The sequence below is a fragment of the Apium graveolens genome, chromosome 9, assembly GCF_009905375.1.
Source record: "Apium graveolens cultivar Ventura chromosome 9, ASM990537v1, whole genome shotgun sequence".
NCBI classification, from domain to species: domain Eukaryota; kingdom Viridiplantae; phylum Streptophyta; class Magnoliopsida; order Apiales; family Apiaceae; genus Apium; species Apium graveolens.
Window position 1 is genome coordinate 282705363 of NC_133655.1, and position 14392 is coordinate 282719754.

Sequence of the window (14392 nt, forward strand, 5' to 3'; positions counted from 1 at the left end):
GTGTTTTGTGCCTTTCTATAACCAGACAACTCCCATTGAGACGTGCTTATTTTTTTACATAGATTTACAGAGTACTGTGGAGGAGATCATGTGGTTTGTATAAAGTTAGGTAGCAGTGTGTTTGAAATATTTGCTACTTTTAACCATTCAACTTCAAAAAATTTAAAGTCTCAGTTGAGGCTATATATGGACTTGCGAGATCTAGTAAATGATGAGAGAGGAAGTAGTTGCAATTTACAACAATCACAGTGTTTTCTTGAAGAAAAATTGATTTAATCATGACCTTATACAGTTAAATCTTTTAAACTAATAGGATTGTAATCGAGAAAAAAATATTATTTTATTGAGTTTATTAGGAGTAAAAATTATACTGTGTCCATTATGTTGAGACCGGAAAAAATATTATTTTAACGAAGTTATTTCTTTAACGATTATTATTTAATTGAGGTTCAACTGTACTTGAAAAATAGTTCTTTTTTTTCCGCGGGTTCGTCTGTCCAACAACGTGTTTCTAATATCTCATATCGATTAAAATAATAATATTTTGTCAATATTGATTACATTTTAGTTTCAAATTTTGTTTTACTTCACCTCCAACTCAACATAGTTTTTAAAAAATAAATTTTATTAAGTCGAACATCAAAATCATTGTGTTTATTAATTGTTAGAGTAAATTATGAAACACGAAAGAAAATAATATTAAAATAATAAAAACCCATGTGTCTTCCTCCCTCTTCTAGTTTGAAATTCAAAAATCAAACGGCACATTTGCATTTCACTCTGCCACTATTTTGTACCCACTCTCCCTCTTCTCTTCCCCACTAATCTCTCTCTCTCTCTCTCTCTCTCTCTCTCTCTCTCCATCTCTCTCTGTATAAATATGTTGTCTTGATTGTTACAATCTCACTTTATCTTTAATTTTTTTCTCATTATAGCTCTTCTGACCCCTGTTCTTCTAAATGCACTTTCTTTATTAATCTCTCTCTTTCTAGCAATTTCATTTAAAACCAAATTTATCCTTAGATTTTCTGCACAATCCAAACTCAAAGTCAAGAAACTTAACTCAGATGGGTGCTTCAGGAAAATGGGTTAAATCTTTAATTGGGCTCAAGAAACCCGAAAAAGATGACCAGGTACCCTCTTTTCTTGATTAAAAATCCAATCTTTGCACTGTTCATAATGTATATGAGAAGTGTGTGTAAATGTGTGTTGTTTGTTAGAGTAGGATAACTAAATAGACTAGTTTTTTTTAATAAAAATCTTATCTTTTCGTTGTTAATAAGTCCAAGAAGTGTGTGTGTGTGTGTGTGTGTGTTTTGTGTATGAAAATGAATAATTAGATAGACTAATCTTGATTAAAAATCTTATCTTTGCACAGTTAATGTACCTAAGAAGTGTATGTGTGTGTGTATGTGAAAAAGATTATTAGATAGACTAATCTTGAATAAAAATCTCAGCTTTGACTGTTAATGTACCTAAGACAGTGAGAGAGAGAGAGAGAGAGAGAGAGAGAGAGAGAGTTTTGTGTAAGAAAAAAGTAGATATCAGATGAGCAAATCTTTATACTGTTAAGTATCTAAGTTTGTGTTTAACTGTGAGTTTTATGTAGGAAAGATGGTCACTTAGCCTTAATCTTGACTAAAAATCTCATCTTTACCCTTTTTCAAGGCAGCTAAGAACTATGTGTAACTGTGTGTTTTGTGTAGGAAAAGAGTGGGGGAAAGAACAAGAAATGGAAGCTATGGAGGAGCTCATCTGGTGATTTAGTATCATCAGCTTGGAAGGGATTTAAAGGGAATCAGTACCATAGATCTCTTACTTATTCTGATGGTTCCGATTCGCCTTCCCTTAATGGCGGTGATCCTGCTTTCTCTGCTGCTGTTGCTACTGTAATTAGAGCTCCTCCTAAAGATTTCAAGGTTGTGAGGAAAGAATGGGCTGCTATTCGGATTCAAACCGCGTTTCGTGGATTTCTGGTAATTTGGGTTTCTTGTTGTTTTCATTATCCAATTAGCTCTATAGATGTTTAATTTAGTGTAAAAATTTGAATGACAACTTGGGTTTCTTGTTTTATTATGCTTAAATTTTTATTGCTGTGAATTGTGCAAGATATTGAAGAATGAGTTGGTCTTTTTAATTCATCTCTCTAAAAATTTGGTACTTTGGTTTGTTCTTGATGTGGGAAAGTACACTTGTAGTTGAAGTGAAAAAATATCTGAGTAGTTGGAGAAAAGAAGTACTACAAGTTCTGTTATTAGTTACATAGGCTTCCCTCTCTGGATACCTACTTGAGGATGTTTACTGATGTTTAGCATTTAAATTGTTCCTGCTTTGACGAGTTTAGGCAAGGAGAGCTTTAAGGGCTTTGAAAGGAGTGGTAAGGATTCAAGCTTTAGTCCGAGGCAGACAAGTGAGAAAGCAAGCTGCTGTGACCCTAAGATGCATGCAGGCTCTTGTTCGCGTTCAAGCAAGAGTTAGAGCTCGTCGTGTGCGTATGTCTATGGAAGGGCAAGCTGTGCAGGATATGCTAAATGAACGTCGAAGCAATGCTGAACTCCTAAGGGAGGCTGAGGTACAAATTGCTTGATGCTCATTGTCTCTTTATAGACTTGAGTCTTCCTTTAATGTTCATGATAGTATTGGTCATGTACATTTTTTCCCCTCTATTGTTTGAAACTTAATGTTCTTGAAATTCAGGAGGGGTGGTGTGATAGCAGAGGAACACTGCAAGAAGTTAAAGCAAAAATACAAATGAGGCAAGAGGGAGCCTTTAAGAGAGAAAGAGCCCTTGCTTATTCTCTTGCTCAAAAGGTACAAACAAGATTATGTAATTCTTCGCTTGATGTTCTCTTAGCTAAATATTAGCAAACAATGTTAAACTTCTTCGGGTTCTTTTTACTCTCAGCAGTGGAAAGCCTTTCAGAATGCTGAGGCACGGACTAATATTTCAATGGCATCCCAGAAGAATGAGTTCAACAAAAATGGTTGGGGCTGGAGCTGGTTAGAGCGTTGGATGGCAGCAAAACCATGGGAAAATCGATTAATGGAGAAAGTCCAACCAGACCCCTCAGAAATAACTCCACCACCCAAAACCTATGCAGACAACATCAAAGCTGACCTCTCAAAATCGTCTGAAACACACTCGGTGAAAATCAGGAGGAACAATGTGACCACTAGGATTTCAGCTAAACCTCCTCTAGTTGGACAAACCACGCGCTCATCCTCAAGTCCAAGCTCGGAGTTTCACTATGATAAGAGCTCAGCATCATCTTCATTCTGCACATCAACAACTCCACTATCCGGAAACACAAATATGGCATCAGATAGAACAGATGACAACATTTATGTCAGTAAACCAAGCTATATGAACCTGACTGAAGCAGCTAAGGCAAAGCAACGAAACAACTCTCACAGATCCATGTCACGAGCTGAGGATGAGTTTCAATTTCTGAGGAAATCAGCAGTATTCAGTGATGAAGATTTAAAAGGCAATGCTGGTTCTGAACCTTCTCTAGTCAATATGTCCAGGTTGCTATGCAAACCTGCCTCTCGAGTGGACAGAAGTTCGACAAAACTGAAGGGATAGAGAGAAATTTTTCCTTGAATTTATGGTTATGTTCATGTTTTCTTTCCCTATGTTCAACAGCTTGTTGTTCTGTGTATGTGAGATAACTAGAGTTTGTTAAAACTTTGTTTTGAGTAACTTGATCAGCATTGAAGTGCATTTTATGAGTGTTTAGACATGTCAAAATGATTATTCCTTAATGAATCTTAGTAGCATTGATTATAAACTACTTGGTTTCAAACAAGAAGGAAAAAAACACATCCCAACATCAGCCAGTCTACTTAAAATTACAGCATGTGTGCTAGTACTATATATGCAATAATTGAGTGTCGATTATATTTCAAATTTGAATTCTTTGAAAGCTGTTTTAGTTTTAAAGTGGTGAAGTTATATAATGCATGTGCCGCTGACGAATACTCATTTCGTCCCACTCATTTCTTTACGAGTTTTTTCATATGCTTGACATGCATTTTAAGCCAACTATAAAATATAGTTTCATAATTTATTTTTAACATTTTTTTAAAATAAAAGTTTAAACATTGTAATTTTATTTAGAAGGAATTTTTTTTTGAAACAATACTTGATATGAGCCTTAAAATGCATGTCGAACCACCGTCCCCCGATATAAAGAACCAGAGGGACAGAGGGAGTTTTTGTTTACCATCAAAAGTGAACTTTTTGAACTTTGGTGAAGTTGAAATCACCTCATGTCTATATCCAGATAAACTTTGGAATGACAAAATTGATTTTGCAAGCGTAGCTTTCAATTCAAATTAAAATGAAAAGCAAACTGAATCAAGTAAATAAAAGGCTGCATAGGATTACTGAGTAATATTTTTTTTAACTTAAAAAGAAAAAATATTACTTATAATACAATGAACACAACTTGCAACTTAAAAACAAACTCCATGCAAGATTACACTAGTTAATGAGAAACAAAAGCAAACTCTACTGTCTCAGCAAGAATAAGGCATGCAGCTTCATGTAATACAAAGTCACTGATCAAATACAATCCCATCCTGTTGATGCCATAGCTGCACCTTGGCGACAGCATCTTCCAAGTTCCTGCAAAACGCAGCAAAGAAATATTACCAAGAGAAATTAGAAACTAATAAAATGGAGAAAATTTATAAAAGAAGCTATTATTGAATAAGTTCAGGTGATTTGATATATTCAAAGGATTCATGAAACAAAAGCCTCCTAGCAACTATTCACCATCCCCTTCCCTTGCTGTATATGAAATAAATTATTGAATTAGCCATGAGATGAAAGCAAAAGAATCCAATATATTTATGATTCATACACAGGACCAAGGTGAGGGGATGTAGTTGCAGGGACCAATCCAGACTTCAGCATACCAAAATGCAAACACACAGTACCACTTTAAATATCTCTATGAAACCTGTTCTTCACAAATCCGGCCTCCGGCCTCGGATGGTTCGATTGATTAACAAGGTCCCTTAGCTCTTCTATATCCCAACCTGGTGATTTTGTTAGATAGTCAATTTCCATACCAGGCTGATCACCTACAACTCCATCCTCTTTCACAATATTAAGTTCCTCGTCAAGTAATTCCTCCCACATAACGTTATTGGAAACGTTCGAGTATTCCTCACTAGTCGGTACCTTTGGGGAATTGATGTTGTCACTTGACCCGTTGTCCACAGCAGCCAATAAGAATGACTCTATATCTGTTTCAGCATCTGCAGACATTTCTTGCTGTTTTCTAGAATAATATGAAGCCTGATCCAGAAAATTATCCCCACCAGGGCTCAGAGCGAGCCTTCTCTTCCTTCCAATCTCAATCATTTGTGGATCCATTTTTGCTCCATGCATCTCCAGAAACTTCTGAATAAATGCAGGATTCCTAGCAGCCACAGAAAGAAAATCCATCAGAAATTGCTGCTTGGACTCCATGTCTTGAATCCTATTCTCCATCTCTATAATGCACTTCTTGGACTCCTCCTGTTGTTGTCGGAGCTTTACAACTTCTGCCATCAGCATATTCTTATCCCTCCTCAATCTTTCCAACTCCCCTTCAATGCCATATTCACCCAATTCAACACAAGGTCCTCCTCCTTTTGGTTGCATCCTCTGTGATACATTCCTTCGCCTTTTAACATTCTTCAAAAGATGCTTCTGGCCTCCCAGAAAACTCTCATGAGCAAATTCCCATCGATCAGTGTGCACTTTTCTGAAACCCTACATCAATTATATGCATTGAACTCTATTAGAATCATTGCACATCGAATAAAACATGAACATCATAAATTTTAGAGAGAATTGCATTTTGCACCCCGTAAATTTGACCAAAAATCAATTTTGTATACCTATTTCCAGAAATTGCAGTTCGCATCCCCCTATTTTAAAATCCGATTCAACATGCACCCTTTTTGCTTAATTATTTAGCCCTAATTATTGTCTCCTACAATATATCTCATCTTTTCTCTTCAAGAATAAATTATATATATTGTTGAAAACAAGAATTCGGGCTACAAAACTTGACAAAATCGGCAAAAAGGGTGCAACTTGGATCGGATTTTAAAGGAGGATGCTAACTGTAATTTCTGAAAGTATGTATACAAAATTGATTTTTGGCCAAATTTGATGGGTGTAAAGAGCAATTCTCTCTAAATTTTAATGTCCGGCCACACCTATCAGAATATCATCAACACCAAACAAAATAATTCAAGATCTACACATGATCACTAACCAAAGCATATACACTTACATAAAAAAATTAGAATTATACCAACTCAAATGCCATAAGAATCACCCCACAGTTATCACTATAAGCACCACACTACCACAGTCCACACAAGTTTAAACAAGAGAATGTACACATTAATCCACTTCAAAGAAAATGCACAATCACAAGTAAAAAAACCCCACATGATTTTATGATGACTCAAGCATATATATGTTGGAAAGATATTTTTTCTACACCAAGCCACATAACATGATCTTTCTCAAGACACAAGGATAGAAAAAAACCCGAAATTCTTGAAAGAAAATGACATCAGAATTTAATCTCAGATCTTGTAATAGAAATGGAAGGGACTTACATAAGTATGGAGCTGGCGAACAAAGCTAGAGAAATTGTTGTGCTTGAAGAATTTAGGGAGCATTGACACAGAGAATTCATTAATGTCCCAAACAATGAAGCTATTTCTTGCTTTACTCCAAGAAATCACAGAATCAACAGCAGGGTTTTCAACCATATCATAAATCTTGATCAAAAATGGAGGAGGGCCCACATCATGTAACCCTTCCATTGGCTGAGGTGTAGCACAAGATGATGATGAAGAATTATTGCTCGCTTCTTCTCCCCCCTTCACTTTCAATTCTTGATCCATTGCTTTCATGTAATCCATCTTCTTTTTTTGCAGAGTAAAATTTATTTTTACAGAGATTTGAGATTTTTATGTAACGGAAGCAAATTGGGGAGGCGGTACTTTCAGTGTAGCTGATACTAGTGAGTGATAATTTTCAGATGAGCCTTGGATTTTCATTTATTAATTTTTGTTATTGACATTCTGAAAGAGAATTTGTACTTTGGTCTGATAATTGCAACACTTGTCAAATCAAATCTAAGGTGTCAGTAAATGATTGCTCCAGGTGGCAAGAATTGGCATCATCTGCATGGGGGCCGACTCGGCCTTCCTCTAGAACGTTCTACACCCTTCCGGATGTTTTGCGCATTTTGTAAAGACGCATCATTAGGTGCTCCATTTTTTTTCACGAGACAGACCATAAGCCGCTTGAAGTAAATAATATTTTTGTATATATAGAAGTTTTTTTCACGAGACCGAATGTGGTTAAAGTAAATAATATCTTCTGTATATATGGAAGTTTACATTATTTATTGGCGAACAAAAATTTACTGCTCATAAATTTATCCAACTACGGCTCACACCCGTGTGCTGTTGTTACCACACAAAGTCACAAATATGTATATAAATAAGGCTAATTCACTACTACAAGAAGTGCAATAGACATCACCTTTTTAACATCAGTTTGAAAAATCACCAATATTATTCAGAGATTTGGCAATGAACTGGAACAGGACCCCTTAGATCAAAACAAGCTCAACTTTTTGAAAATCTGTACAGCGCCAAAACAACCGAACTTTTAACATAGTACGATAGTAGTATATATTCTTGAATACAACAGCCTAGCTATGGTGAAAACCATGTATTATAAATGTAATCTAGTACTTGGACTATAAGGACTCATAGATATTCAATTGCACTATCACATGTTAGTGACACTTGCTAAAGTCTCTCCCCATTGTCTCGTCTTAGGCCGCGATAGTTTTTGGTTTGACACCGATTTTTTTCCAAGAAACACTTGGCATTATTTGTTTTGTGTCAACACGATCCTTGAACTTGACAGCGACATTGAGCACAGAGTCAAGAAGAGAGTCTGAAAGAAGATGAGGCTGAAGTCCCAACTCGATGAGTTTGGTGTGCTTTGCATTGTAGTAATGTTCTTCTGCCTCTACTCTAGGGTTGGGCACAGATATGGTCTGGACATCAATCCCAAGCTTTACTCCTGCCTTTGTTACAAGGGCAGCAAGTTCGTTAACGGAAAATTGCTCGGTAAATTGATTAAAGACCCGGAATTCCCCATGCTGTGCTGGATTGGCGATGGCCAGCTCCACACACTGAACTGTGTCTCTTATGTCTAGGTATCCTCTAGTCTGTTAAGTACAAAGGAACTGATCAGAACAAGGCTTAAAAGCAATGGAAAGTCATGAACCATTACAAATTCATGTTTTTCTATTTAATTATGACTTCCATGTTTACCAAATTAGAAATCTTTTTTAACAAGTGAAATGTAGTTTCAAGTGATTAAAGAAAAATTAAATACATATGTACTACAAAAGCAATTCCAGCTCTGTCAGACAGGCTAGGGATAGGATCAAGTGCTTGACCAAATTTTTTGAAACATTCACTGACTTGTCCTATAATTTGCTATGCACATATGTACGTGTGGGGGGGCTGAAGGTCAGACTCACTTTGTATCTCAGCAAGGAGGCAAATTTTGAGGGTCTAAACATATTCAACTGGTAGCTGAGGACATCTGCCGTAGCCTTGTAGAATATAGTGCACTACATGTACTAACAAAGGGGCACCGCAAACTAATAGTTATAAAATTTGATAACAGAATGTTATAACCTTTATTAATAAGCGAAATCCCTTTTTAAATGGTACCTCGGTACCAAATTTGGTTTCACCTATTTTGATTCCACCCCTATAATCCTAATTCCCGTATAATTCTATTATCTTTTAATGAAATAATAGAATTGATAGAAGTATTAGAATCATATTATAACTGTGCTTCTTTTATTATAATCGTAGCACAAATAACATATTTGTCACGTGTATATTATGTTTTTATACTTTTCTTTAATAATAAAGTAAAATAATAACTTCGATACTTAATTTGGTTTCACCTCTAGATTTCTATCTTCACTACAATTCTAAATTGTTTTTTTTAATAAAATAATATAATTGTTGGAATCCTATTATAATTGTAATTCTTTTAGTTTAACCCTATCGAGTTGCACAAATAAAGTAATATTAAGTATTTATTTGACATTCTCTATTTTGATTTTCATATGAGATAATGATGTCGATGCAATTGTTTAAGTATACTGGAATAAATAAAATATAATACCTTGATTGTATTATATATTATATGATATTGATGTAATTATGTATTATATTATAATAAATAAATGATACATTAATCATATTTTTGTTAATTTATTTAAATTGCTTTTAATTATATTATTTAATTATATTATAATTTATCTAAATAAATTTTCTCGGCCCATGCTTCGGGTTATCATCTAGTATTTACTTAAGCCAAAGTCACTATTTGACTTGAAGGATTAGGAATATATCAAACAAGAGCCTCAATACGCATCAGATATTAAAGTTAGCAGACATTTAGCAATGAAGCAAATTTTGATTTATTCTAAAAATTTAATCTTACCTGGCCCCCTTTCCCATAAACAGTAAGCGGGTGACCAACTGCAGCTTGAACACAAAAGCGATTTAGAGCAGTTCCAAAAACTCCGTCATAATCAAACCTGTTATAAAGCTCTTCATGCATATCAGTCTCGTCTGTCCTCACACCATAGACTACTCCCTGATTCAGGTCAGTTGCCCGTATTCCCCATGCCTTGCAAGTGAACGCTATATTGTTTGAGTCGTGGACCTTGCTCAAATGGTAAAAGGAGCTTGCTTGTTTAGGATAAGGTAAAGTATCTGATCTTCCATTATGGTTAATCGTAATGTAACCTTCCTCAATGTCTATATTTGGGGTTCCATATTCTCCCATGGTCCCAAGTTTTACTAAATGACACTCCTCACTATACTCCTTAATAGCAAACAGAACATTTATTGTTCCGATGACATTATTATGCTGCGTGTAGACAGCTCTTGACCTATCAATCATAGAGTACGGGGCAGACCTCTGTTCTCCAAAATGGACAACAGCAGTAGGTTCAAAAGACTTAAAAGTCTCTGACAAAAACTCAAAGTCACAGACATCGCCAATATAGAGTTCGATGGTCTTACCTGTAATGGATTTCCAGCGTCTAATACGGTTATGGATGGACGCAATTGGCGTAAGTGAGTCAAGACCAAGCTGCTGGTCAAAGTTACGTCGAACAAGATTATCAACAATTGCAACTTCATAATTTTTTTTGGACAAGTGGAGGGCAGTAGCCCAGCCACAGTAGCCATCGCCACCTATAATCATTACCCGTTTTTTCTTCGATCCTTCAGGAGAGGTGTTTAAAGAGGCAGAGCTAGGTTGTGTTTTGGCTTCTTCAATCAAAGGGAGAGTTGTTGCATGAATAGTGCAAACTCTTTGTGATCTCTCTCCTCGATAGATAAGCTTCTTAGATGAAAAGCTAGAAATCTGTGAACCAAAAGATGCAAAAGAGACTTTTGCGCCGATTAAACTCTGTTCTTTGAAACAAAATCTGCTTCTTGAGGGGATACTTATGGAACAGGAGGTAGAAACCAGATGAGCCATAGTGACACTTTTACTCTCGAACTTGTATTTTACCTATAAAGAGAAATCATATTAATCAGTTTCCATCAATTTCAAAGAAATTAACTACTTAGAGTTTTAGCAACATCTAACAAGGGCCTAAATTTCTTTTAAAATTAACGAAGAAACCTAGTGATTTACTGCAGAAGAACAAAAACATTAAAAGAACAGGAAAAGCACAATATTAAATTATGAAACGAATCTCGGATACTCAATGGTTCTTTTCAAGTTTCCATCATAAACTGTCCACTTATATTAGATACAAGACAGGTAAACATATCATTCTATATCTAAGAAAGTAAAATGCAACTAGATAAACTAACTTAGGAAAAATAACACGAAACTTGCAAAGTAAATACACACACATAATCTCTGCCGCAAACTGTAGCTTCGGAACCTTCAAATCACATAACTTACACAGAAATTGCATCACTACTTAGCAGAAATCACAAGCTTTCTCGAATACCTCGATTCCTCGTAAAATCACTCAACAAAGAACATACTCTACACTAATAACTATGCAAGTACTTATTATGGTTCCATATACTATTCAGAGATAGGGGTAAAAAGTTCCTTTAAAACATATTAAGTCACAAAACCAACATTACTAACCAAAGCAAGAACACAAAATGCATCCTTATACCTATAAAAAGACTTCAACTTCATCACTTTCCCATATAAAGAACTGTACTTTATAATCAAAACCTAACAATTTAAATAAAATCTTGAACAATATAACATAAACAAGAACAAAATAAAAAAGAAAACTAAGTACATTGATAAAATGGTTCATCTCAAACCTATATAAAGACTTTAACTTTATCACTTCTCTAGTTCCCCACATAAAAAATTGAACTTTATAATCAAAACATAACATTTAAACTAAATCTTGAACAACATATCACAAACAAGAACAATTTTTTTTATAAAAAACAAAAACCAAGTACCCTGATGAAATGGTTCATCTCAAACCTATATAAAGACTTCAACTTTATCACGTTCCAATAAAAAGAATTGAACTTTACACTCAAAACACAACATTTAAACTAAAATCTTGAACAATGTAACATAAAAAAAACAAATATATAAATAAATAAACTAAGTACCTTGATCAAATGGTTCATCTCAAACCCATATAAAGACTCTAACTTTACCACTTCCCCACATAAAGAATTGTACTTTATAATCAAAACATAACATTTAAACTAAAATCTTGAACAATATAATACAAACAAGAACAATACTTTTTTTTTTAAAAACTAAGTACCTTTATTTCAAACCTATTCAAAGACTTCAACTTTATAACTTTCTAATATAAAAAACTTCACATTATAATCAAAACATAACATTTAAACTAAAATCTTGAAAAACATAACACAAACAAGAACAATATTTTTCAAAAAAAAAACTAGTACCTTTATCTCAAACCTATTTAAAGACTTCAACTTTATAACTTTCCCATAACAAAAACTTCACATTATAATCAAAACATAACATTTAAACTAAAATCTTGAACAATATAACATAAACATAAAAAACATAATTTAACAAGAATTGAGTTTAGTGAAGTACCTTGATGAAATGGTTGGAAAAAGAGGGAGAAGATTGAAATGGGTAAAGGGTGTGTGTATATGTAAGTATATATAGCAGAGCTAAACTGGAGTTACTGGGGAAGCATAAGGGGATCAAGTGTAATGGATATTCCAGGTGTGATAATTGATATCTTCAAGAACATTTTGTGGTGTAAATTACAATTTAAACCCTTCAAGCTTTTTACATAAATATGAATCTTGTGTGTGAAATGAACAAAGTCAGCCCAGCCCAACCTACCATTTATGGGCTTTATTTTGGGCCCAAACTTACCATTAATGGGCTTTATTTTCACCTAAAATTATTTTTTCTTCTGGATAAGGTGTGTCTTGTTTGTTTATCTGAAAATGAAATATACAATTATAGACCCCAATTATTAGAGTCAAAATATAATTTTCAACACTATAACAAACTTATTTCTGAAAGTAACTACTCTCAATTTTAATTTTCATTATTTTTACCGTTTTTATTTCAGTTTTAAAAAATATAATTAGTTTAGGGTTTTTTACAAAAAATTAAAATAAGTCCTCCTAAAAAGATTACAAAAATACCTTTTAATTTTTTTTACAAAATTATAAATTTTGAAATTTTTTAGCATAAGGTAAAAAAAATATCTGTAGCTTTAAGACAGTGTATTTTGACAGGGTTGCAAAAAAGTTTGAAAAAATAAATATGTATTGATTAGTTTTTCTCAACGTTTTATGTTTGCAATACTTACGTTGAAATGTATGTAACTATAATTTGTACAATAATAAGTTAAAATTGATTATAATATATATATTTATTGGTCTTAATACATAAAAGAAGATTTAAAAACCTAACCATCCACTCTCTAAATTTTTAACACTATTTTTCAAAATTTAATTTTTTTGCACTTAAAATCTTTTCGTCTACTTTTTTATTCACACGAACGTTTAATTTTATTGGTATTGGTTTTACAATTAAAATTTATTAGATTTAATTTTGATTATGATTTTATTCATTTCTTTTTTATTAACTTTTTATATATTTAAATTATAAATTATTCTAAAATATTATATTAATTGTTCTCAATCACGTTTCTTTACAAAATTCCTGGCTACGCCACTGCTCCGATTCCCCAGCATGTAGGTATCACTTCGAGTCATATCAGTAAAGATTTTTGGTCACCTCATTCTCATCCTTTATTTTCTCGATCGTACACGCGATAATTTCTACCCCATGAAACAAGGCTATATAATCAAAATCTATACATGACTGGTCCTGGTGGCACTAATGTGTCACAGGCATGTGCTGCATGTAAACACCAACGTCGAAAATGTGCTCCTGATTGTGCACTTGCTCCTTATTTTCCACCCCATCGCCAAACCGAGTTTTTGAACGTTCACAGGCTGTTTGGCGTTAGGAATATCATGAGTACTGTTAGAAATGTGAATCCTAATCATCGTGAAATCGCGGTGAGGTCTATGATTCAGGAAGCTAACTTGCGAGTATTAGATCCTGTTGGGGGTTCGTGCCGAATAGCGAAGAATTTGCATGATATGTGTAATCAATACAAGGCTGAGTTGGATCTTGTACTTCAACAAGTAGCTATTTGTCGGGCGTCTCAATCAGAGGGTGAAAATGGTGTGGTACAGAGCAATGTTCGCAGTTTTTACGATGATGTCGTGGCTCGAAATAATGAAAATGTACCATCAGAGTGTCATCAGGTCAATAAGGCCTCCAAGAAAGCATCTACTAGTGGTGAGGATGGTGGTGTTGATGCTCTTCGTATCGTACCAAACGAGACTAATGGCTATAAAAAGATAGGTAATATCGAAATTTACGATGAATCTCCTGCTAAATTGGAAGGAAATGAATTGGATAACCCTGCTCAGGAGGAACCAACTAGAGACTAATCTAGGCTGGAGCCCCGGCTAACCTAAAAATTTAGTTAACTAAATGTTTTTTATATTATCAGGATTTTAACACTTTACTTTAAACCCCTGGCTAGACTCAAAAATAACTGTAGTCCGGGCTATTTTATGATTCTGGTTCCGCCACTACCCTGAGAAGAAGTAAAACTGTAGTCCGGACTATTTTATGATCGTGGTTCCGCCAGTGCCCAGAGAAGAATTAAAACAGCTTATGCATGGTCAATTAATTTGTTCTAGTTTCAACTACATTTGCTGGGAACAGCATCTTAGA

At 34.3% G+C, this 14392-nt stretch overlaps 3 protein-coding genes across 6 annotated transcripts; 1 reads left to right on the forward strand and 2 right to left on the reverse strand.

Annotated features, from left to right (window-relative positions):
• The first annotated feature begins 803 nt into the window (after positions 1-803).
• On the forward strand, positions 804-3765 carry LOC141682619 (protein IQ-DOMAIN 6-like). 2 transcript variants are annotated; one of them, XM_074487323.1, is made up of 5 exons: positions 804-1133; positions 1707-1976; positions 2345-2572; positions 2698-2811; positions 2909-3765. In XM_074487323.1, the coding sequence occupies exons 1-5, from the start codon at positions 1068-1070 to the stop codon at positions 3584-3586; spliced, it is 1356 nt and encodes a 451-aa protein (XP_074343424.1). In that variant the 5' UTR covers positions 804-1067; the 3' UTR covers positions 3587-3765. The 2 variants fall into 2 exon arrangements, with proteins under 2 accessions (XP_074343424.1, XP_074343423.1); XM_074487322.1 differs by having other exon boundaries at positions 806-1133; positions 2906-3765.
• A 635-nt stretch (positions 3766-4400) lies between these two features.
• LOC141683333 (heat shock factor protein HSF30-like) lies at positions 4401-7395 on the reverse strand. Of its 3 annotated transcripts, none has more exons than XM_074488030.1 (3): positions 6631-7395; positions 4924-5767; positions 4401-4630 (listed from the first exon to the last, which is right to left on the reverse strand). In XM_074488030.1, exons 1-2 carry the CDS (start codon positions 6937-6939, stop codon positions 4949-4951), a joined length of 1128 nt encoding a protein of 375 aa, XP_074344131.1. In that variant the 5' UTR covers positions 6940-7395; the 3' UTR covers positions 4401-4630; positions 4924-4948. The 3 variants fall into 3 exon arrangements, with proteins under 3 accessions (XP_074344131.1, XP_074344129.1, XP_074344130.1); XM_074488028.1 differs by having other exon boundaries at positions 4402-4630; positions 4968-5767; XM_074488029.1 differs by having other exon boundaries at positions 4402-4630; positions 4945-5767.
• A 145-nt stretch (positions 7396-7540) lies between these two features.
• LOC141683332 (UDP-sulfoquinovose synthase, chloroplastic) lies at positions 7541-12374 on the reverse strand. The gene is made up of 3 exons (XM_074488027.1): positions 12209-12374; positions 9569-10651; positions 7541-8267 (listed from the first exon to the last, which is right to left on the reverse strand). Exons 2-3 carry the CDS (start codon positions 10616-10618, stop codon positions 7866-7868), a joined length of 1452 nt encoding a protein of 483 aa, XP_074344128.1. The 5' UTR covers positions 10619-10651; positions 12209-12374; the 3' UTR covers positions 7541-7865.
• Positions 12375-14392: the final 2018 nt, after the last annotated feature.